Here is a 20973-nt window from a genome sequence, read left to right on the forward strand (position 1 = left end):
TCTATGATTTCATGGCAGAACATTTTGCAGCAAAACTTCTTTCCACCCCTTTCTTCCTGCTTGCCCAGCTTTAAAACCAAGTTTCATTTCCTACATGGTGGTTTTGTCACTGGATTGAATGTTTGACTGTGCTCTACTTCAGAGGAATCTGTTTTCTCATCTGTGGTTTGGTTTTTTTGCAAGCATGAGTTATTAAGCAAGGCAATAGTGTAGTAAAAGTGCTTAACATTAATGAAGCTAATGAACAGCAATGCTGGATCTGTCCTCCTGCATGCAATCAATTTCATGAAGCTGACTTCTTCAGTCATTTCTCCAGGTGCTCATACAGGGCCCTGGGAAAAATGAGTAATAAATACTTAAACACTTGCAATACTTTGATGAATATTTTACATTGTGGAATATGTGAATATTAGTAATGTTAATGCAGGCTTGAGAGTCAGAAACATTTTTATAAGCAGAGTGGCTGGTCATAGGCTGTAGCTAAGGGATATGGGTAGAATAAATGAAAGACAGTGTTTGCCAAATGGTCTGCTTGCATTTCATGGACTACTGAGAGTGCAAATGGGAAATACTGCCTAGAATGTATCTGGTTCTCACCTATGTGTTCTGGAACACTCTGCCAGGCCCAGTGACAACTGATATAGCATAGGCTATGGCAAGTGATAACCATGAGGATGGATGCCAAATGGCAGCATATTTGATGTCCCTTATTCTTTGGTTGCTGCATCTAGGGTCTAAGCAGACAGTGATCGCAGGTATGAGGCGTGAACAAAATGTCCAACTATTTGTTTCAATACGGTTTCTCTGAAAGCAAGAACAAATACTTCAGAAAGCAGTACTGGTCTACTTGACAGTGCAATGGAGGAAATATCTTGCTAAGGAAAACAGTTTCTTCTGTCTGAAGGTTCTGAGATGACTTATCTTATGTCTATCCTGTTTTTTTCTGTGCTGATGTCCACTCCCAGTGAGATGTTATAACTATGGTTGGGGTCTGCTAAGCAGTGCATGTTTCCCACCTCTGTAATCCCTGCCTGCTAAGGTCTGTATCCCCATAAGCCAGAATGTGTTGAAGCCCTCTGGTTAATAAAGCCTTCAGAGCACAGGAGAGGACTCCTTCCCCTGGGGGCACCCAACACTCTTCTTGGGCTAGAGGACAGAGCTTTTGTTGTGCCAGCATCATTCACAACCCATGGAAATAAATAGCCTGCCAAGTATGCCACTTGCTATCTAGTAACAGAAGAAAGTGCTGGGTTATTTTCACTACTGCCTTGTGGGAGGAGATGGCATAGAGGAGGCTAACTCAGAAGGCCAGCCCTTTCTTTTGGGAAGGGCTCTTGACACTTACCACATCAGTTCCGACTGGAAGGCAAGGCTGTCTTGATTGTCACTGAAGTGGCCATCCTTGTCCTTCAGAAACTACCCTGAAGTAGTCTATAAAGATAGCCTTAAAATAGTTATTCTGATAGGACTTAGAGTTGGAATCTAGTCCAGCATTTGCAGAATTTATAGTCCTTTCTAAATGAAATGTGGCTGTGTCACCCATCCAAAACCAGCTGACATTAAAATGCAGATGAAGTTGGCTGTGTACAAGGCATTCGGAATCAATGTAGGGGTAAGAAATGTACAATGTTGATGCTGTAATGCTAGGTAAGGAAGAGAGCTGTGTTTCCAAATGAGCATGTTAGGGTCAAAACCAACAGCTGACTCAGCAATGAAACAGGAACTGATGGAATTATTTGAGGAAATATTTTTCTGCTCCTGAGATCAGAAATGCCAGCGTAGGGCGTGGGATGTGGAGTGCGGTGATACTTTGAATTTTATTTAATCTCTTTCTACATCTTTATGTGGAAGTAGTTGTTGTGGGATGACCAGCTGAGATTGTTCTAAGAGGTTTGTTGGTTTGTGTTGTGTTGGGGTTTTTTAATATTATTAAAGGCAATCCCAGTTTTCAGTTGTGCAGTTTGTGAAGAGATAAAGACTCAATTAGGTCAGAAAGTCACATGGAAAAGGCTGTGAAATGGCTGAAAAGTTACATCACTTAGGAAATCCAGCTTTGTAGTTTTCTTTTTAAATTCCTTGAAAGAAACTTTCCACTTTGCACTAGAGAGGGTATGGGAACTTGGTGGGAGAGTGTGTGTTTGGGTGGGGGTCTTTTGGGGTTTTGTTTTTTCACAAGTTATATGCAGTTCCTATGCTGGGATTGAGAAATAAAAACATCACAGCAGCAGATTTCACAGAAAGCACATCGAAGTGCAAACTCACCTCATTGCAAAGATTGAAAGCACAGAGAGAGAGTGACCCTAAACAAGAGAATGAAGTCTATAGCAAGTAGAAACTCAATCAGGTTACTAAGGTCAAAGACAGAAGCATAGCAGAGGCACTTCAGGACATGATGAGGAGGACCAAAGCACAAAATGAAATACAGCGAACAAATCAGAGGTAATAAGAAATGTTTTTATAAGGCTAGTTTTCAGCTATTCCCTGTCAAAATGGAAAGGCTTATTGATTAAAGCAGTCTCAGCTCCTGTACTATTCAGTACCCTATTAGCAATTTAGATAATAGAAAGATTTTTCACATTTCTTCCAACTCCATGAACCAGTCTAGTGATTTATGGGTGAGCACACTCTTACCCAGTTATTTGACGTTTCAAAATGTTCCCCGTTCACATCTACTTCCATGTCTCCAAAGCTGTTGATTTTACTTTTAAGGAAGGACTGTGTGCTGTATTGAGGTCGACACTGAAGAGGAAAGAGACAAAACACTGACAGTAGAAATGCAAATGAGTCTGTGTCCACTTGGTTTTCTCTTGTAGTGATACTTAGAGAAAATAGTGATTGTTTCTTTAGGGTGCACTAACCCCAAAGATATAGGCACCCATGCATCTGCTTAGTTGGCATCAGGTAATTTTGTACTTCCATCTGGGCTCTATGTGCCTTCATAGCTTTCCTAGCAAACCCATGTAGACTCTGGTAGCTTTAACCAGCATTTGGCAACTTCTCACAGTCCCGGGAGAATCAGGGTTCCAAATCAGCAGAGGACAGCTGTGGAGTCTTTCAGGCTGGTGCATCTTAAGGAAGCCACATAGTACCAATTGTTTCTTTTTTGGTGTTGGACACACCTTCAACTCCAGGTGACCAGCATTATTTTGTTGCTTAATAGTCAGAAGAAGATGCCGAAAGTAGGGCAATCATACCAAGGTTGTCCTCTCATCTATGGGAGACAGATGAATGAGCAATGCTCCTTCTGGCAGAGCTGCAGACTCTGAATGTTGGGAGTGGGACAAGAAGTAATGTTATGGTGATGTGTTATAAACAAGCAACCAGCTCTGTCTCAGCTCTGAAAGAATAGGCATTAGTGTGACTGGATAACAGTTTTGAGATGTTTGACAGGAAGTCCAAATGCTATCCAAACGGCAGCTGGAAATGCCCTGGAGTCCAAAAGAAGATCAGATAGTCTTTGTCCTAAACAAAGAGCACCCTTGCTACAGGGACAGGCTGAGGCAGTTGGGGCTGTTCAGCCTGGAGAAAAGAAGGTGCCGGGGAGACCTTTATAGCAGCTTTCCAGTACCTGAAAGGGACTTTTTACACAGGCTTGCAGTGGTAGGACAAGAGGGAATGGACTGAAGCTTGAGGAAGGCAGATTTAGTCTGGATATGAGGAAGAAATTCTTTACTGTGAGGGTGGGGAGGCACTGGAACAGGTTGCCAAGGGAGAGGTGGTGAATGTTCTCTTCATGCAGGTGTTCAAGGCCAGATTGGATGAGGCCTTGAGCAACATAGTCTAGTGGAAGGTGACTCTGCCCATAGCAGGAGGGTCAGAACTAGATTATCTTTAAGGTCTAAACCAAATCAACCTAAACCATTCTATGAATCTATGGATAAATTAAAGGCAGCACTTTCATTCTAATCTAGTATCTGTAGTCTTGCTTCTCCCAGAAAATGGCTTAATGAAGAGAACTGGTGGGCAGATGGACTGACTGAGGTATGAAAATTGAATTAGAATTAAGATTAGAATTAAAATTTACATGTAGCCCAAGGTCATGTTATAAATAATGAACTTTGTGAGACTGGCTGCAGGGAGCTGCCTTTTTTCTGCTCTCCTACTCAATATACTGGCTACAGGAAAGGTAATTTGTACTGAACAGGAGAAGGGGATTGCCTAGCTCAGCCAGCAATGCACTGATTTTTCCAGCAAAGAAAATCTTGTCTGAAGGAAGGAATACATGATGTCCTTCAGGCATCTTTAACACAGGATGCAAAAACCAGTTCCCTCCTGAAGCAGGGCATAGGTGGGGAGAATGTGGCAAAATATACCCTGGTAGGCCTGGCAGAGTCTGAGATGCAAGGAGGAAAACAGTCCACGTTCCAGTGTTTAATTGAAAGATTCATGGCAGAACCTCACAGAATAAACATTTAGTTAAGCATTGTAACTGCCTCTGTAGTAATGTGCCTGGTCAAATTCGAGAAGTTGGCCAAGGCACCATGTGAGCTGTCAGATACAATGGCTCTAAACCTTGGACAGCACAGAGCTGTGACTTGAGAAGACAAAGTCTGCAAGAAAGGGAAGGGTTAATCAACAGAAGGGATAAGAGTTTTGTCAACAGAGACACAAAGCTGTTGAGTCTGTGTCAGCATTTTAATGCTGTACTTGATACTTAAGCCTCAACAAGCAACTCTTCTTTAGTCCATGCAATAATTGAAGTCTCCCAGTGTGCTTCTGTGAGCTTCCCTATATCATGTCAGGGAGCTACCTTCTTCCATGGACTAAAAAACCTTGTTTTAATTCAGATCTACCTAAAGAGAGTGTTTTGTCAAAAGGATCAATGACAATCTTACAAGTAATGGTAAGGATTTTTTCCTGCAGTCTTCCAAATTCCTTCAATGCAGTCAAGCTGAGGACCTAGAAGAAAGCAGGACTTCCCCAATTGCAGCACGAACATGGAAGCTTCTGTTCCATACATTTAATTTTGTTGTTCAGAGATACAATAAGTTGAAACAGAGACGTGAGTATGAATTAGAGGAGATACAATTATTCAATATAAAAAGATACAGATAGAGCAGGGAAGTCATTGTGCCCCTGTACTCAGTACTGGCTAGGCCACACCTTGAGTACTGTGTCCAGTTCTGGGCCCCTCAATTTAAGAAGGGCATGGAGACACTGGAACATGTCCAGAGAAGGGCAGCAAGGATGGGGATAGGCCTCAAGCACAAGCACTATGAGGAGAGGCTGAGGGAGTTGGGATTGTTTAGCCTGGAGAAGAGGAGGCTCAGGGGAGACCTCATTGTTCTCTACAGCTACCTGAAGGGTGGTTGCAGCCAGGAGGGGGTTGGTCTCTTCTCCCAGGCAACCAGCACCAGAACAAGAGGACACAGTCTCAAGCTGTGCCAGGGGAAGTTTAGGTTGGAGGTGAGGAGAAAGTTCTTCACAGAGAGAGTTGTTAGCCATTGGAGTGTGCTGCCCAGGGAGCTGGTGGAGTCACTGTCCCTGGAGGTGTTCAAGAGGGGATTGGATGTGGCACTTGGTGCCATGGTTTAGTCATGAGGCCTGTGGTGACAGGTTGGGCTTATTGATCTTTGAGGTCTCTTCCAACCTTGGTGATTCTGTGAAATTCAACTTATTAAAAGCCAACTTATTTAAAAGGCCAACTAATAAGGAAACAAGTGCAAAACAATGGAATCAAGCATACAAGAATCACAGGAATTAATGAACTGTTACCATTAAAACTGCCCCAAGCTTAATTTAAGCATGAAGGGGTCTGGTTTTGAAAGCTCTTGAGCAATGTAAGGAGCTCTCTGTTACTTTGGTTTGGAGAGAGATTTTTATATGTATACACACATTTATACCTTAAATATATAAAAGCCAATACAAGTTGCAGTTGATATATTTACCTGTGAGTTACTGTTTTTAAGTGAAGTGCTGATGTCCAGGTGCTTCTTACTTGCTATAATATCACTGTTGGGGTAGATTCCTCTGAATTCTTTGTTTCCTCCTTTCACTGTACAAGAAGGTACAACACACCAAATTTCAATGGTGTGGGCCCTTATAAGGGGGGAGGATTCCCTCTCAGAACATATTCACTGAAGAGAAATAGTAGAATCATAGAATTGTAGGGGTTGGAAGAGACCTGCAGAGATGGAGTGCAGACCCACTGCTGGAACGGCCCTTGTATAATAAGAGAGAAAGGATGACTTTTCAGAATAGCATTGCAAAAAATGCTGACAAGATGCTTATAATAATTTGGCTAATGGCATTCCTGAGTAAATAACTGAGATAAATCAATTTGGGCTTTGTATAAGAGGAACAGCTTTGAGGCTATTAAAAATCTTGGCCCTTTTGAAAGTGTTTGGTTTGCCATGTAGCTTAATCAAGACAGTGAAAATGCAAACTGAAAGAAACTGAGTTGTCTACCTTTGGATGTTGAGAGGTGGTATTCAGTCTTAGAACTTGAAACATCATCACTTTCTCAGAGGACTTTCGTTTCATTCCAACATTCCTGTTGCGCTTGGAGGTAAGGAAATGCTATTCCTATCTCACAAACTGGAGTTTCAGACCTTCAGAGCTCTCTTCAGTAGTCTGTTGTGAGCAGTTCTGTGCTGATCTCTCCTGTGAAGAAGGACTGAGAGAACTGGGGCTGTTGAGTTTTGAGAAGGCTGAGAGGGGATCTTATCAGCGTCTATAAATATCTGAGGTGTGGATGACGAGATGAAGGTGCCAGTCTCTTTTCAGTGGTGCCCAGTGATAGGACATGGTACAACAGGTACAAGATAGAACACAGGTAGTTCCACCTCAACATGAGGAGAAACTTCTTTACTGTGAGGGTGACAGAGCACTAGAATTGGGTGCCCAGAGAGGCTGTGGAATCTCCTTCTCTGGAGACTTTCAAGACCTGCCTGTATACTTTCCTGTGTAGCTTGCCCTGCTTTGACAGGGTGGTTGGACTTGATGATCTTTGGAGGTCCCTTCCAACCCCTGACATTCTGAGATTCTGTGATCATCCAGTTCCAACCCCCCTGCCATGGGCAGGAATGCCTCATGCTACATCAGATTGCTCAGAGCCACATCCAGCCTGGCCTTAAAAACTTCCAGAGATGAGGCTTCCATTACCTCCCTGGGCAACCTGTTCCAGTGTCTCATCACCCTCATGGGGAAGAACTTCTTCCTAACATCCAACTGAATCTACCCACTCCTAGTTTTGCTCCATTTCCCCTAACCCCTATCACTACCTGACACCCTAAAAAGTTCCTCACTAGCTTTCTTGAAGGTCCTCTTCAGATACTAGAAGGCCACAATAAGGTCTCCTCAGAGCCTTCTCTTCTCCAGGTTGAGTTACTATTGAGTTGTATTTAGCTGAATTATTATTTGGTTGCATTTAGTTATATTTAGCACATGCAGTCCTAAATATTTTAAAAATAAGCACTCTGAAATGCTCTAATTTCACTGCTTTTAAGAGGTGTCCTGTGTCTGTGGAGAGGAACCAGATAAATGGTGAGGAAGCTCAAGCAAAGCCGAGGCTTCTCTCACTGACGCACACGTTGTGGGCGCAGAAGGCAGCGATTAATACTGTGTTGCTAGAGACAGGCATAGCTCTGTGGAGATCCAGGTGTATTGTTAGAGCAGCAAAGCAAAGCAGGCTGGGGAGGCACCTGGAGCACAGCATGGTGTCTGCTCTGTCTGAAGGCTGCTGTTCATGAGATGCCTGTGTACAGGAGCAGCAAGGAGGAGGACGACCTCAGCTCCCCAGAAAAAGAACACTGTTTCTGCAAGGGTTTTCCCCTTTTGTACAGTGAGACACTGTGAGTGCCAGGAGGCAGCAGGATACTAGGAAGACTCTTCTTGAGAGGCTGCTATGAGCTCATGGGAATCAGTTTCTGTGCCACACAGAAGGATATAACCTCTCATCAGTTCTTTCTCTTGATTTCACTGTCCACTACTCTGCTTGTAATTCATCTTGTAGACTGGATGATGCATGGAGCATGCTGTGTCCCTACCTGCTTTGGTATTCAAACCCCCAGAGTTAACATTTTGAGAGTCAAAATTCCTGAATAATTATTGAGGGCTCTGTTTTGCTTACTCAGGGCTCTGCCCTGCTTGTGCAGGATATTCTCATATTACACTCACATGGGAATCAAGGTCCTGCTGGGTTCCTTGGGAAAAAAAGCCCTGTCACCTCTTGAAATACCACTTGTTTCTGAAAATCAGCAGTTAACAAGGGAGTGTTGTATATTTTAAGACAACAGGACTGCCTGTAGCCATGTTCCAAGTTTGCTCTTAGAGGTTATAGGTGAGCAGAAGTTTGTACCTCTTCTGCTTAAAGAAATACATCACTAAGGTTTTAGAGAACCTGTTGTCCTGACCCTCCTGAGGCTAGTTTGAATAGTGCTATGTGAACACACTAGCTTTCTAGAGGAACAAGAAACAATGCTCTGCCACTCTGGGGCACTGCAGTGGAACTGCTCACCTGCTTTGCAGTCCCCTGTCTGGTTTGTCAGTGCACATGTGGCATTTAGTACAGACCACTAGGGTATGAGAACTGTTTGTAATGAGCTCTGCAGAGACTTCTTGAACTCTGCATCCTTGAGCCATATAGACTTTCTGATTATCTGTTACTGATCTTTCTCATTACCTACAAATGCTTCACATCATGGAGCAGAGCTGGGAACTGCCTGAGCAGCTCAACACTGTGCTGAGGAAATATCAACTAGTTTCATTCCTCCTCACTGTGCAAACCTGGACATCAGTTCACTGAAGATCCTTGTGTCCCTACACAATCATTTTAGACTGGGCATTAGGAAACATTTTTTCATGGAAAGAGTGGTTGGGCATTGGAATGTGCTGCCCAGGGAGCTGGCTGAGTCACCAACCCTGGATGTGTTTAAAGGTGGTTTGGATGTGGTGCTTGAGGATATGGTTTAGGGGTGACCCTTGTAGAGTAGGGTTCTGGGTTGGACTGGGTGATTCTGAGGATGTTTTCCAACCTGGATGTTTCTGTGACTTCGCCTTTAGTATGTGCACCGCTGCACAAGTGCATGATATTTCTGTCTCCATTTTTCCCTTAGAATGCTGAATATCTATAGCAGAGTGTGAAAGTAGAAGATGATGTCACCAAAACAATGTTTTCCTTTCTTTTTCTTCCTAGATGCATCAAGCTGATAATTTCACCAGTTGGGAGGAGGAAGCTGAAGACAATGACACTTACGTGCTTATGTCAGGCTCTGAAACTCGAGCAGCCATGGGTATGTCATGCTGTTAGACAGCTTCATCAGTCACAAAGCATGTGCTGCATTGAGTGGGGATATGGACAGGGGGGACAAATTGTTATAACACTATCCATTTCCACATGTTACTGCAACTGCCAGGGAGGTCAGACCTTGGAGGAGAAAGGGGAAAGCAGATGAGGAATTCTGTCCTTCGTTGGTTTGAGACAGACCTCAGTGCAGCAACCCCTCCTGGGAAATCATGGAAACTTGGGATTCATGCTTTGAGTCTAGAAAACGTCTGAATTCTCCCAGATTCTGAAAGCACAGCCTTCATGTAAGGGGAGGCACTGCCTACAGGTGTAGCCAACTACTGCACAAAGGCTCAGAGAGTAGACATTTTGCATACATGTCAGCATAGCTTGATGAGAGGCTGGTTGATAAACTGTGTGGCCATATGCATTTCCCCTGAAAGCTGCAAGCAAAGTGGCTTGTGTGCATTTGCTGATATTTGGCATACGTTTTACAGCACCGTGGATCCATAATGCTAAACTTTATCCTGTTTCTGTCTCACCTGGTTGTTGACAATTTTATCTTTCCAACTCTCTCATACTGGGTATGAAAAGGATGTTTCTTATTTGTTACTTTTAAACCAGTTGCTTTAGCACATCTAGGTAGATGACGGACACTGTGAAGATGTGAGCTAGAAACCTGGTCAGCCCTGGTATATTTTCAGTGTCACCTGGGAGCTTCTTTGGGTGGACACAGGAAAAAATAACATGGACTGTAACAGCTGGCCATTTAAATGCCCTAATCTCCCCATTGAATCCAAGGTGAGGGGAAGGCATCACCAAAGGATAACTCAGAATGGAAACCTACCTCAAGATCTCAGTACTACCTGCTAGGCATTGTCTGTAAGTCTGCTGATGGACTCTGCTGTGTTGCTGAGGCTGACTACCCAAATCCTGATTCTGTAGGTAGTGATTAAAATGTACACTTCCACATCTCTCCACTAAATTCTTGTCCTGTGGTCCATGGACCACTGGAGACAAAAGAGCTCCATTTCCACAGGAGTACAGTCATGTCTCCCAGGGGAAATATTGTGTTTCATTTTAGAGAGATTTAAGTAAACATCCAAACTCTACTGTATAACAAACAATCTATGCAGCAGTGTGAGCTACAGCTTTATTTTACTAAGTGCTGTGCTGCATCAAAAGCCAGGCAGTACAAATTACAGAGGCAAGGTAAATGTGGGCCATTTCACTTTGACAGCAACTGTAGAGCAGTTGAACATTGCCTGCACCAAGATGGTGTGCATCAGAGTAACATGATACCATAAAAACTTCCACTGTTGATTTGGTAAATATTTTAAAAGCTGTTCAGTGGCAGTATGTATTTGACAGCCTTCCTACTGGATCAGTTCATGAAAGTTTTATTAGCCATTGTGTTGCTTCTGTGGGAATCCTTCAAACAGGAGATGTTTCCAGATGACAAATTTTGAATGAAATAATGTGTTGTTTTGCATTAAAAGCCAGGCAGAACCTAGGAGATCAATACGGAATCGGATCAAGGTGCCAGCAAGAAGCTGAGGTGGATGAGGAAAAGCAAGATGATGTAGAAGACAGCAGAGAGGAGACAGAATATGAAGAAGAGGAGGATTCGTACAGCTTTTACAACAGCCCTGACAGTTTGTATGCCAGCATACTTGATAATCTCCAAGAGAACAGAAGAGCCTGTTTTTCCTTTAAGAGGCCACCCCCTCCTCCTCCTCCTCAAAATCTGCCTGGCATCCTAAGACAGGACAATCTGCACCGTTTATCACAAGGTATGGTCTGGGGAGGAAAACAGCCCGAGATACAAACATGTGCAAGTACAGGCTAGGTAGAGATTGTGCAGTCACTTCCCCTGGCAGCAGTGGGTAGGCAGTGTGGCCCTTGTTCTGCACAGCACACGAGGTGCCCGTGAGCTTTGCTGCCAGTGGGCCGCTCCACTGCGCTGCCAGCTTGTCCTCACTCTGCCCATCCCAGAGAGCTGCCAAATAATACATGAGGGGCTGGATTTACAAGAGAGGCTTGAAACAAAAGATTGAGCTGATGCTCTTGTCAAGTATTTGCCATTTAAAAAATATTAAAATGCTAAAATATTAAAAAAATACTAAAATATTAAGTGTTCTCCTGGTTTATTACAGCTTGGGATTTCGCTGGTAGAATTATCAGAAAGTGACTGTGCAAAGAGCAGTTAACAATGTTTTGATTCCACTGTAGCCATTTGTGTTGCAGATTGAAAAGACAGGGAGAAATTGTGACCTTCAATGAAATGCTTTGCTTTTTTGTTTTGTCTTGCCTTATTTTTTTCCCCTATATTTCTGCCCCAGAGTAAAAACCTAAAATTTAGTGTCGTAGTTTTATTCAAGTAATGAGCTCAAAATACTATTTGCATCTGTTTCAGAAGGGATGAGTATCATTTCTTCTCACTGGGAAAAATAAGGATGCAAAAGAATTCAAGCTTAAATACCAGTCTTAAATAGTAACATAAGGGGGAAATAAAACCCAGCCTTCTTACTTGTCATGGGCACTACTGATGAGCTCACAAATTGCTTCTCAGTTTCTCTACTGCTTGTGAATAGAATAGAATAGAATAGAATAGAATAGAATAGAATAGAATAGAACCGAACCGAACCAGGTTGAAAAGACCTTTGAGATCATCAAGTCCAACCTAATGTTAGCTCTGTTTTCAAATGTGGTACAACATATTAGAATCTTAAATTACCGTATCCAAGCACTTTCAAGTGCACATTAGCAGATAGAAATAGACTTCTAGCCTTATAGCATGTTATAGGTAGGGTTTTGTCCTGTTTTCTGCTATGGAAGAAAAAGCTGACTGTATGCAGGAAGTCATAGGTGGCCTCTAAGAGAAAGAGAGGCATTGCAGAAGTATGGGTAAAGATGCATACTGCTTCCCACAAAACACTCAGCTGCAGCTCTTTGTTTGCATAAGCAAGGGAGCAAGTTTGGCCATACAGTGTAGGTTTGATATAAACACCTGTCTTGTACTAGCTCTCATGTGGCTGTACCATGCAGTAGTGTTGTTGCCTTTTCTGCCAGTGCTGGTTGTATGTGGTACCAGCAGGGAAGGAAAGTTTTTCAACTTCAGTGTCCTGTGCTGACCCCCATGCTGGTAAGGCAGAGCTTCTCTAAAAACCTCCTTTGTGAAGTTCATTTAAAACATGCTGTGAATTTTCCTGAGGTGTCAGCCTTGATTCCATCATTGGGGAATGGGATCATCTAAATGAGGATGTTGCTTGCTTTCAAAGAGGCGCTCCAACAAGTCATTGCTGTGTATTTTCAGTCAGCCACTTGCTTTAGGTGTTGCTGTGGAATACCTAAAAGACAAGTTCCCTTTTTCTGAAGTCTTTGTTTTGGCAATGGCATTAGAGTGCCCTCTGTGGGAGTTAAAAGGAAGAATATCCAACAGAGAAATAATAAACCACAACTTCTACAGTGACATGGAAACAAAATATTTTTCCCATTAAATATGGCATGTGCATTAATCCCACTCGGTTTAAAACATTGTTATATCTTAGCTAGAATGCACGTTGATAGGATGTATTAATAATACATCTCACTTATAAATGACACATTCCATTTAGAAGTGTATCCCACTGTTTAGCTCCTCTGAAGCCATGAACAGATGAAACAATTCTTTGAATAGCAGCAAAGGGCTGAAAACACCAGCAGTGACTGCAGCCTGGTTAAGCAGATACACGTACAGACACAAGGAAACATGACTCAGTACAAGAATTCCAGGCAGGTCTGCTGGATTTGCAGGACTGATGGAAGTTACAAACATTTATGGGAACACCAGCCTCAGTAGCAGCCTATGATTCTTAGCAGCTTGCTTGAGTTTTTAAGGACAAAGCAAAACAAACCCAGGTACCAGGAAACTCTTCCATTCCTTTTAACAGCGTATGATGTGAAAGCCATAGGGAAGCAAGTTCTGAGTAGCTGTGCTGTGAAACACAGGCAGAACAGAGTCAGGGGAGCTGGGAGGTGCTGGATAGCCTTGGCATAGATGGTAAGGAGTCATAAATTTCATCTGTGCTGTAAGGGGCTTTTAAAATGTTTTTCACCTTGTCCCACAGTACATTTTAGTAAAGCCCTCAAAACGGAGTGGGATGCTGATGCTGTAAGACAGACAAATCCCAATACTTAGGAGTTGCAATTCTGAAGTCATTGTTGCAACAGTTAACAAATAGCCTGATTTTCCAAAATACTAAGTGCCACAGGTACCACTTACTTGGCTTCACCATTAAAGAATGGTTGTGTGGCTTCTGGGACAGCAGCTTGGACACTCAGTATTTCTTTCCTATAAGCCCTTTCAGTTTGGGGCGTAATGGCTAAACATCTGTTTTTGATAACCTGATGTGAAATCATGAGGAGAGGGGCTTAAACCTGGAATTATTCTTTTGGTACATCCTCTCTGTTGACTTAAATGATCAGAAGACTCTGAAAATCACAAGTTGTTCTTTTATTTAGTTTGTGTTTTAGAAGTGAAAATAGGTCTCTGAGTTACTTTAGCAAACTCTAAAGCTGTAAGTCCTATTCACCTTTCTTCACCCCAGACATGACACACAATTCTTTGGTTTTTCAGAGAGGAATGGGCTCATAACAGACCAAGAGACGTGTGAGGGGGATGAGGAGGAGGAAGACCCATACACTTCTGCAGAACTGGAGGAATCTCTGTATGATTTCATACTGGCGGAGGAGGAGGAGGAGCAGCAGGAGAAGAAAAGGAAAGAGTGCAGATCTTTCATCCTGAACAGGCCACCAGCCCCTGCCCCTCGTCCCACATGTTCACCAGTCAGAGAGGAGATCACTCCTTATATAGTACAAGGTCAGTGCTGCTGCTGTGTGAATATTTGCTGTTAGAATACAGACACAGCTTTTCTGTCTGATGAAGAACTAAGACCCTTGTTGGGTTAGTTTCCAATCAACAGATTGGTTGATTTGGTCAAGCTATTCTCATCTGTCAAGTCAGCCGGTAACATCCTTGGCTAAAGCTGATTTTTCAGTTTGCATCTCAGCTAGCATCACTTTTTGGTCTGCTTTTACTAAAATGATGACCTGTTGGAAAATGTAAGGATCATTGGGCTAGTTGTGAGTGGGTGTGTTTTGATGGTGCAGTACAGAATGTGTTCTTGGAATTGCCTTGTCTTTCAGTTTCTGTATCCAAATGTTTCTGTTTAACTCCAAGAGAGAGCTTTTCAGCCTTTCTGTTTGTTTCTGATGAGAACAACAGGGGGGAGTGCTTGTGTGAGAACCCCGCTCTCAAATACCCATTCTCCAATGCAAGAGGCTAGAAATCTACAGGTAGGCACTGGTCTCTCCTCACAAATGACTAATGGTAGAATCAGAGGGAATGGCCTCAAGCTGGGCCAGGGGAGGTTTAGGCTGGACATCAGGAAAAAAAAATTCACAGAAGGAGTTGTCAGGCACTGGAATGGGCTGCCCAGGGAGGTGGTTGAATCACCATCCCTGGACATGTTGAAAAGCCGTATAGATCTGGTGCTTGGGGACACGGTGTAGTGACAGACTTGGTGGAGGGCATGAAATGGCTGGACCTGATGATCTTGGAGGTCCTTTCTGGCCTGGATGATTCTATGAAATGCCCACCTAAGGATTGCATCCTTTGACCACTTTTGTGAGAACTGGGGGACCCCTTTTGGGTCTGGAAGAGATTTGAGGTGTCTCGTAGTCTAATTCAGACAGCAGCCAAATACCAAAATAACAAAAGGAATTTCTGTGGACCTCCTGTAGATTGTAAGCCCACAAACCCACGCTCCCTGCTTCTCCAGCCTCCTTTACAGAAGCCTGCCAGCATGCACACGTTTTTCATCCCGCAAATAAACTGACAATAGTTTGGGGGTTGGATTTTGGGGTTTTTTTCTTATGTTATAAAGAGTGTTGCAGAAGCTGCAAAGTCAAGCAGTCAAAAATTCAGAATTCAAGTAGTTTTGTTGGTTTACTTCTTTCTCGGTACCACAAACATTACCATCCAATCCTTAAGTATATAGCTGTGTGTCACTCTTTGTCACAGGCATTTTATTTCATCTAGTGTTTAAAGTGGGTGAGCCTGGGATCCAACACTCTCCAGTGGTTTTCATTCCCTTTTGTGTTTAAAACAGAATTCAGATGTGCCCCAGGTCCCGTGTGTTGCCTCAGACCCTCCTGTGGTACACACTTCAATTGGTTCTGGATCCATTTAAGTTTTGGATGCCCACTATGAAGTAAGCAAGGTGTCCTTCATGAGGATAACAACATTACATAACACTCACTCATTCAGAGCAGAGATCCCATTGCTTTCAGTGGCCACTGCAAGTGTTCAGAACTTCTAATTAAATCATTACTGTCTCTAGTCAGCACCCTCACAAGAGGGATTCACGAGCTTGAACACTGACTTAAATGAGTCATCTGGGACTATGCTGGGGCTGTGTTGGAGACAGAAGTCCTGTTCTGCAGAGCAACTTCTAGTTACTTAACTGAGGCATCCATCCCTCCTCTCATTGGATATCTTTCAACTTCTAAAATAAACTAAATAATACTTCAGTGAGAAACAGATTGTCTTCACCACACTGTTCTGGTTGATCTTCAAGATCATTCTCTTCTGGTGTTCAGTAAGATACAGTTCCTGTGGGAAGAACAGGATTAGAGTGGAGTATGATGCACAGAGGAGGGCTGTGTTAAGGCTGCAGTGACCCACAACTGGATCCCAATATACTTTGAGAGCTTATGGAAAGAACAAGCTTCAGGGGAGGTTTAGGTTGGGTGTTAGGAAGAAGTTCTATACAGAGAGAGTGATTGCCCATTGGAATGGGCTGCCCGGGGAGGTGGTGGAGTCACCATCACTGGAGGTGTTCAGGAGGAGACTTGATGGGGTGCTTGGTGCCATGGGTTAGCTGTTTGGGTGGGTTGGATTGGTTGATGGGTTGGACGCGATGATCTTGAAGGTCTCTTCCAACCTGGTTTATTCTATATGCAACATATGCAAATGGAAAAAAAGTTTGTAGAAGCTGTTGTGCTAGTATCATCCAGAGGTGTGAGAGGAGGATTTCTTTTTGCCCTTTCTGTACCCACAGAGGTACACACACACAGCAGGGTCTGCACTTTGAAACACAGGCAGTAGACACTCGGTGATGGCAACCTGTCATAACCAAACTACCACAGTTTGTGGGCGAGGGTGAGCATCTGATCTGAATTTGATGACAAATTCTGAGAAACACAAGTAAGTTGAAATATTTAAAGCATAAAATGTTTTAATTACTGTTAGTCAGTTCCATTTATTGCCTTTTCAAATTTTAATGAAGGTGCAAACTGCCTGTATTGAGCACTGCTGAAAGTACTGCATCTTTAATAGAGAGTGCATTTGTTCTTTCATTGAGACCACTGCAAGAATTCAGCCTCCTGTGTGAAAGGTTCATCAACCAGTGCAGGTGCAAATTGGTGCCAGATAGCTTGTGGTCCAGATGGTGTGCACTGCTTGTGTGCTCCCTTTCCAGTCCTCAAGTGCTTTGTATTCCTTTGTAGGTGATTTTGGTGTTTTTTCAGTTGTGTGCTGCCAAAACAACTGTTAACTAAATGTATGAAGGTGGTGTGGTTTCAGTTTCCAGTGCCATTTTAATGTAGCAGGTTGGATTGAGCCAAAAACTGAAGTCACCAGTGTGATCTTAGGACAGGTGCATGAAATTCTGTAATGCCTCCCTGCCATTTCTGATGTGTGACCTGCTTCAGGGCTTGAGGATTACATTACTCTCACAAACCTCTCACAAGCTCCTGAAGGATGAATGCATTTCCTTTCTGTGTACAAGGCCACCTGGAGTACTGTGTACAGGTCTGGAGCCCTCAATATAGGAAAGACATGGACCAGATGGAGTGGGTCCAGAGGAGGGCCATGAGAATGATCAGGGCTTGGAGCACCTCTGCTATGAGAACAGGTTGAGGGAGCTGGGGTTGTCCAGCCTAGAGAAGAGGAGGCTCCAAGGAGATCTAACAGCAGCCTTCCAGTACCTGAAAGGGGGCATACAAGAAGGATGGGGAGAGACTGTTTACAAAGGCCTGCAGTGACAGGACAAGGGGCAATGGCTTCAAACTACAGAAGGGCAGATTTAGATTGCATGTTAGGAACAAACTCTTTACTGTGAGGCTAGTGGAACGGGTTGCCCAGGGAGGTGGTTGAGGCCTCTTCCCTGGAGGTGAGGCTCAATGAGGCCCTGGGCAATCAGGTCTAGTTGAGGATGTCCCTGCTGACTGTGGGGAGGTCAGACTCTCAGAGGGGACCTCTGGAGATCCCTTCCAGCCTGAACCATTCTATGATTCTAAATATTTTGCTGTTTAAAGACAGCTGTCTATGGGACTTCACACTAGGGTTAAAAGCTGTTTCCCAGTTACTGTCCCAGAGAGAACAGCAGTCTCATTGCTCATCAAAATCACAGGGTATGCAGAAAAAGTAGCAGCCAGTGGATGTTTTTAGGGAGGCAGAAAATCTCATGTACAGAATAGACAACATAAACACAAATGAAATGGAAAGCCAAAATCCAGAACAGAACTATTAGAGTTCTGGAAACTTGTCAGGCTGATTTACTGGGAACTATAGAGATCAGATCCTGAGTTTGTAATTCTTACTACACAGATTGTTTACATGCTCTGAAGCAGGGGTTTCCAAAGTGCAGCCTCAGAGCCCATGCAAACTGCAAAGCACTTATGTCCCACAGAGGGATTTTTTAGTACTTTCCTACTGTGAGTATAAAGTGCTGCAGTGCAGATGAATTTCGTTATGCATCCTGAACATAAGGCTGGTTTTCCATGAATAAAATACTAGGAACCACTGTGCAGCTGTCTTAGAGCATTTAGAGTGGCTTTACAGACCTGGTTGGGAAGTGGCATACTGGCTTCATCTACTGTGTTCATTCAGTTAGTTTTGCCATTTCACTTTGGTAGATTGAAATGTGTACTGAATAAGGTGCACTGGGGGGAAACGTTTATAGGCTGCTGGCTGGTCAAGAAGCAAAGTGTTTGAACTAGCGTATTTCTGGTAAAACCTGATTGAAAGTTTTCCCATTTTGCTTTGCACTATGGAAGAAACTTTTGTTACCTAACCTCAGTGCAGAGGAGTCATCTCTCTGTGGTCTCTGGAGACCCTTTACTGACCAAGGCTGCTGGGATTCTAACAGATCTGAGCTGATATTTGACAGGCTCAGATCCTCACTGCAAACTGGGGAGAGGATTGCTGGTGAGCATGTGTTTATTTTTGGATTAATGTTTTCACCTTGTCATTCTACTTTGATTTGTTCTAAAGTCATTGTACTTTTGATCTGAGAAAACTGGGGGTTTTCAATCTCAACTGACTAATTACTGTGCCTGTGAAAGGTAGGGGCTGACAACTGCCTGTGTAAGTTGTGACGAGTGGATGTGATGCTGTATCTGAAAAAGTCAAGCAGCATATGTTGGGCCACTGCAGTAACAGTGACATGGCAGCTTGGTATTTCCACAGTGTATTTGACATCATCCATTTATTCTGATGCCTGTTATGTGGTGTCATAAGTGTCTTGAGTGTCAGGCAGCACAGTTAGATCAGAGCTTCTCTATCAGTTTAGATGTGGTCATTGGTTTTCTTACACCAGGGCTGCTACAACTGTCCAGGGTTTTCCCCTTGCCTTCTGACAGTGTAAGTGCATTCAGACATCTCTGCTACCATGATGGGACAGCTTCTGGGGCTTGAGCCTTTGTTACCCTGCACTGCACAGCCATCCCTTCTCCACAGTGCTTGCACCTAGCTGGAGCAGTCATGAGGCATGTGGATGTTTCATAGTTTCATTCAGGGTTGGAAGGGACCACAAGGATCAGCTAGTTCCAACCCCCCTGCCATGGGCAGGGACACCCTACACTAGATCAGGCTGGACAGAGCCTCATCCAGCCTGCTCTTAAACACCCCCAGGGACGGGGCCTCGACCACCTCCCTGGACAACCCATTCCAGGGTTTCACCACTCTCATGGTGAAGAACCTCCTCCTCACATCTAGCCTGAATCTCCCCACCTCCAGCTTCATTCCATTCCCCCTAGTCCTATCACTACCTGATATCCTGAGAAGTCCTTCCCCAGCCTTCCTGTAGGCCCCCTTCAGATACTGGAAGGCGACAATTAGGTCTCCTCGGAGCCTTCTCTTCTGCAGACTGTACAGCCCCAACTCCCTCAGTCTGTCCTCATAGGAGAGGTGCTCCAGCCCTCTGATCATCCTTGTGGCCCTTCTCTGGACACATTCCAGCACCTCCACATCCCTCTTGTAATAGGGGCTCCAGAACTGGACACAGTACTCCAGGTGGGGTCTCACCAGGGCTGAGTAGAGGGGGAGGATCACCTCCCTCGACCTGCTAGCCACACTTCTCCTGATGCAGCCCAGGATCTGATTGGCTTTGCGGGCTGCAAGTGCACACTGAGAGCTCATGTTGAGCTTTTTGTCCACCAGCACCCCCAAGTCTCTCTCCTCAGGGCTACCCTCCATGTGCTTTTGTTCTGTGCTCAGCTGTGATGCCTCAGAGAAATCAAGAAGACCAAGCTGTTTACAGTATCCCTTAGTTGATGCCATGTTATGAATGACTAGAATTGCTTGTTTTAAATGTGTGAAATGTTTTGTATACATTTCAGGACTGGTCCTTTTGTTGATGACCTCTGCCTAGTCCTCTCGCTGAGCGATGCTTGGCATGTTAGCAAACAAAAGAGACAAAAGAAAAATGAGATCTAAAAAGATCCCCACAGACATCTGCAGAGTTCTCATCTCCTGAATAATAAGCATCATTCTACTACATTCATTCCTTATTACTCTGTGTATTTGTCATCCCTTGCTGTGCTACATCTAATTTGCAGTATAATCCCTACCAGAAAAAGAACTTGCAAGTTTTAGTTGCCTAGGTGCTATGCACACGCAGTTTAAATCTCAAAATGGTTAAGTGGTGAGGGAAAGAGAGAAAGAAAGAGAGAAAGAAAGAGAGAAAGAAAGAGGAATAAATAGAGAAAGAGAGAAATAAAGAGAGAGAGAAAGAGAGAAAGACAGAAAGAAAGAAAGAGAGAAAGAGAAAGAAAGAGAGAAAGACAGAAAGAGAGAAATAGAGCAAGAGAGAAAGAAGATAAAGAAAGAGAAAAAAGATAGAGAAAGAAAAAGAAAGAAAGAGAAAGAGAGAAAGAAAGAGAGAGAAAGAGAGAAAGGAGAAAGAGAGAGAAAGAATGAGAGAAAGAGAGAGAGAAAGAAAGAGGAAGAGAGAGAAAGAGAAAGAGAGAGAGAGAGAAAGAAAGAGAGAAAGAGAAAGGAAGAAAGGAAGGGAGGAGTGGGCAAATAGAGGATTCTCTTCTTGCAACTTATCCCAACTAGCAATTTAGCCCTCCTTCTCCTTTCTTCATTAATCATGAGTTAATTGTGTGACAATTCTGAAATGAATGAAGCAACACCCTACTAAGAACAAGGAGGAAGCTTGCAAACTCACTGTGATTTTCAGCTGAGTTGAGATGTGTTAATAAGTGCAACCCCAGAGTATTAATTAATTTGCATTATCACTTAGCCTTGTGTTCCTATAAAAAATGTGTTCCCCTGGACTTCAATCCTGAATGTTTCCTAAATAAAACAGCCATGGCAACAGGTAATTTTGTTTGGAGCATCGGTTCAAGTGGAGCTGATGAATAAATGCATCTTGAATACCCCTAAGCAGACTGAATTCAAATTAATTTATTACATT

The 20973-nt window shown here is 43.5% G+C and overlaps 1 protein-coding gene across 5 annotated transcripts in view; it reads left to right on the forward strand.

Annotated features, from left to right (window-relative positions):
* Positions 1-20973, forward strand: part of BANK1 (B cell scaffold protein with ankyrin repeats 1) — a 177887-nt gene that overhangs the window by 139644 nt on the left and 17270 nt on the right. For all 5 annotated transcript variants that reach the window (XR_010987181.1, XM_068136822.1, XM_068136824.1 and 2 more), the window contains 3 exons: positions 9137-9233; positions 10726-11019; positions 13845-14087. Coding sequence is in view for 4 of the 5 variants with exons in the window: in XM_068136822.1 (XP_067992923.1) it covers positions 9137-9233; positions 10726-11019; positions 13845-14087 (634 nt within the window). In the remaining variant the exon portion in view is untranslated. The remainder of the gene's footprint in view (positions 1-9136; positions 9234-10725; positions 11020-13844; positions 14088-20973) is intronic.

Source organism: Melanerpes formicivorus, unplaced genomic scaffold (assembly GCF_026170545.1).
Source record: "Melanerpes formicivorus ecotype bairdi unplaced genomic scaffold, bMelFor1.0.p_v2 SCAF_4, whole genome shotgun sequence".
Taxonomy (NCBI): Eukaryota; Metazoa; Chordata; class Aves; order Piciformes; family Picidae; genus Melanerpes; species Melanerpes formicivorus.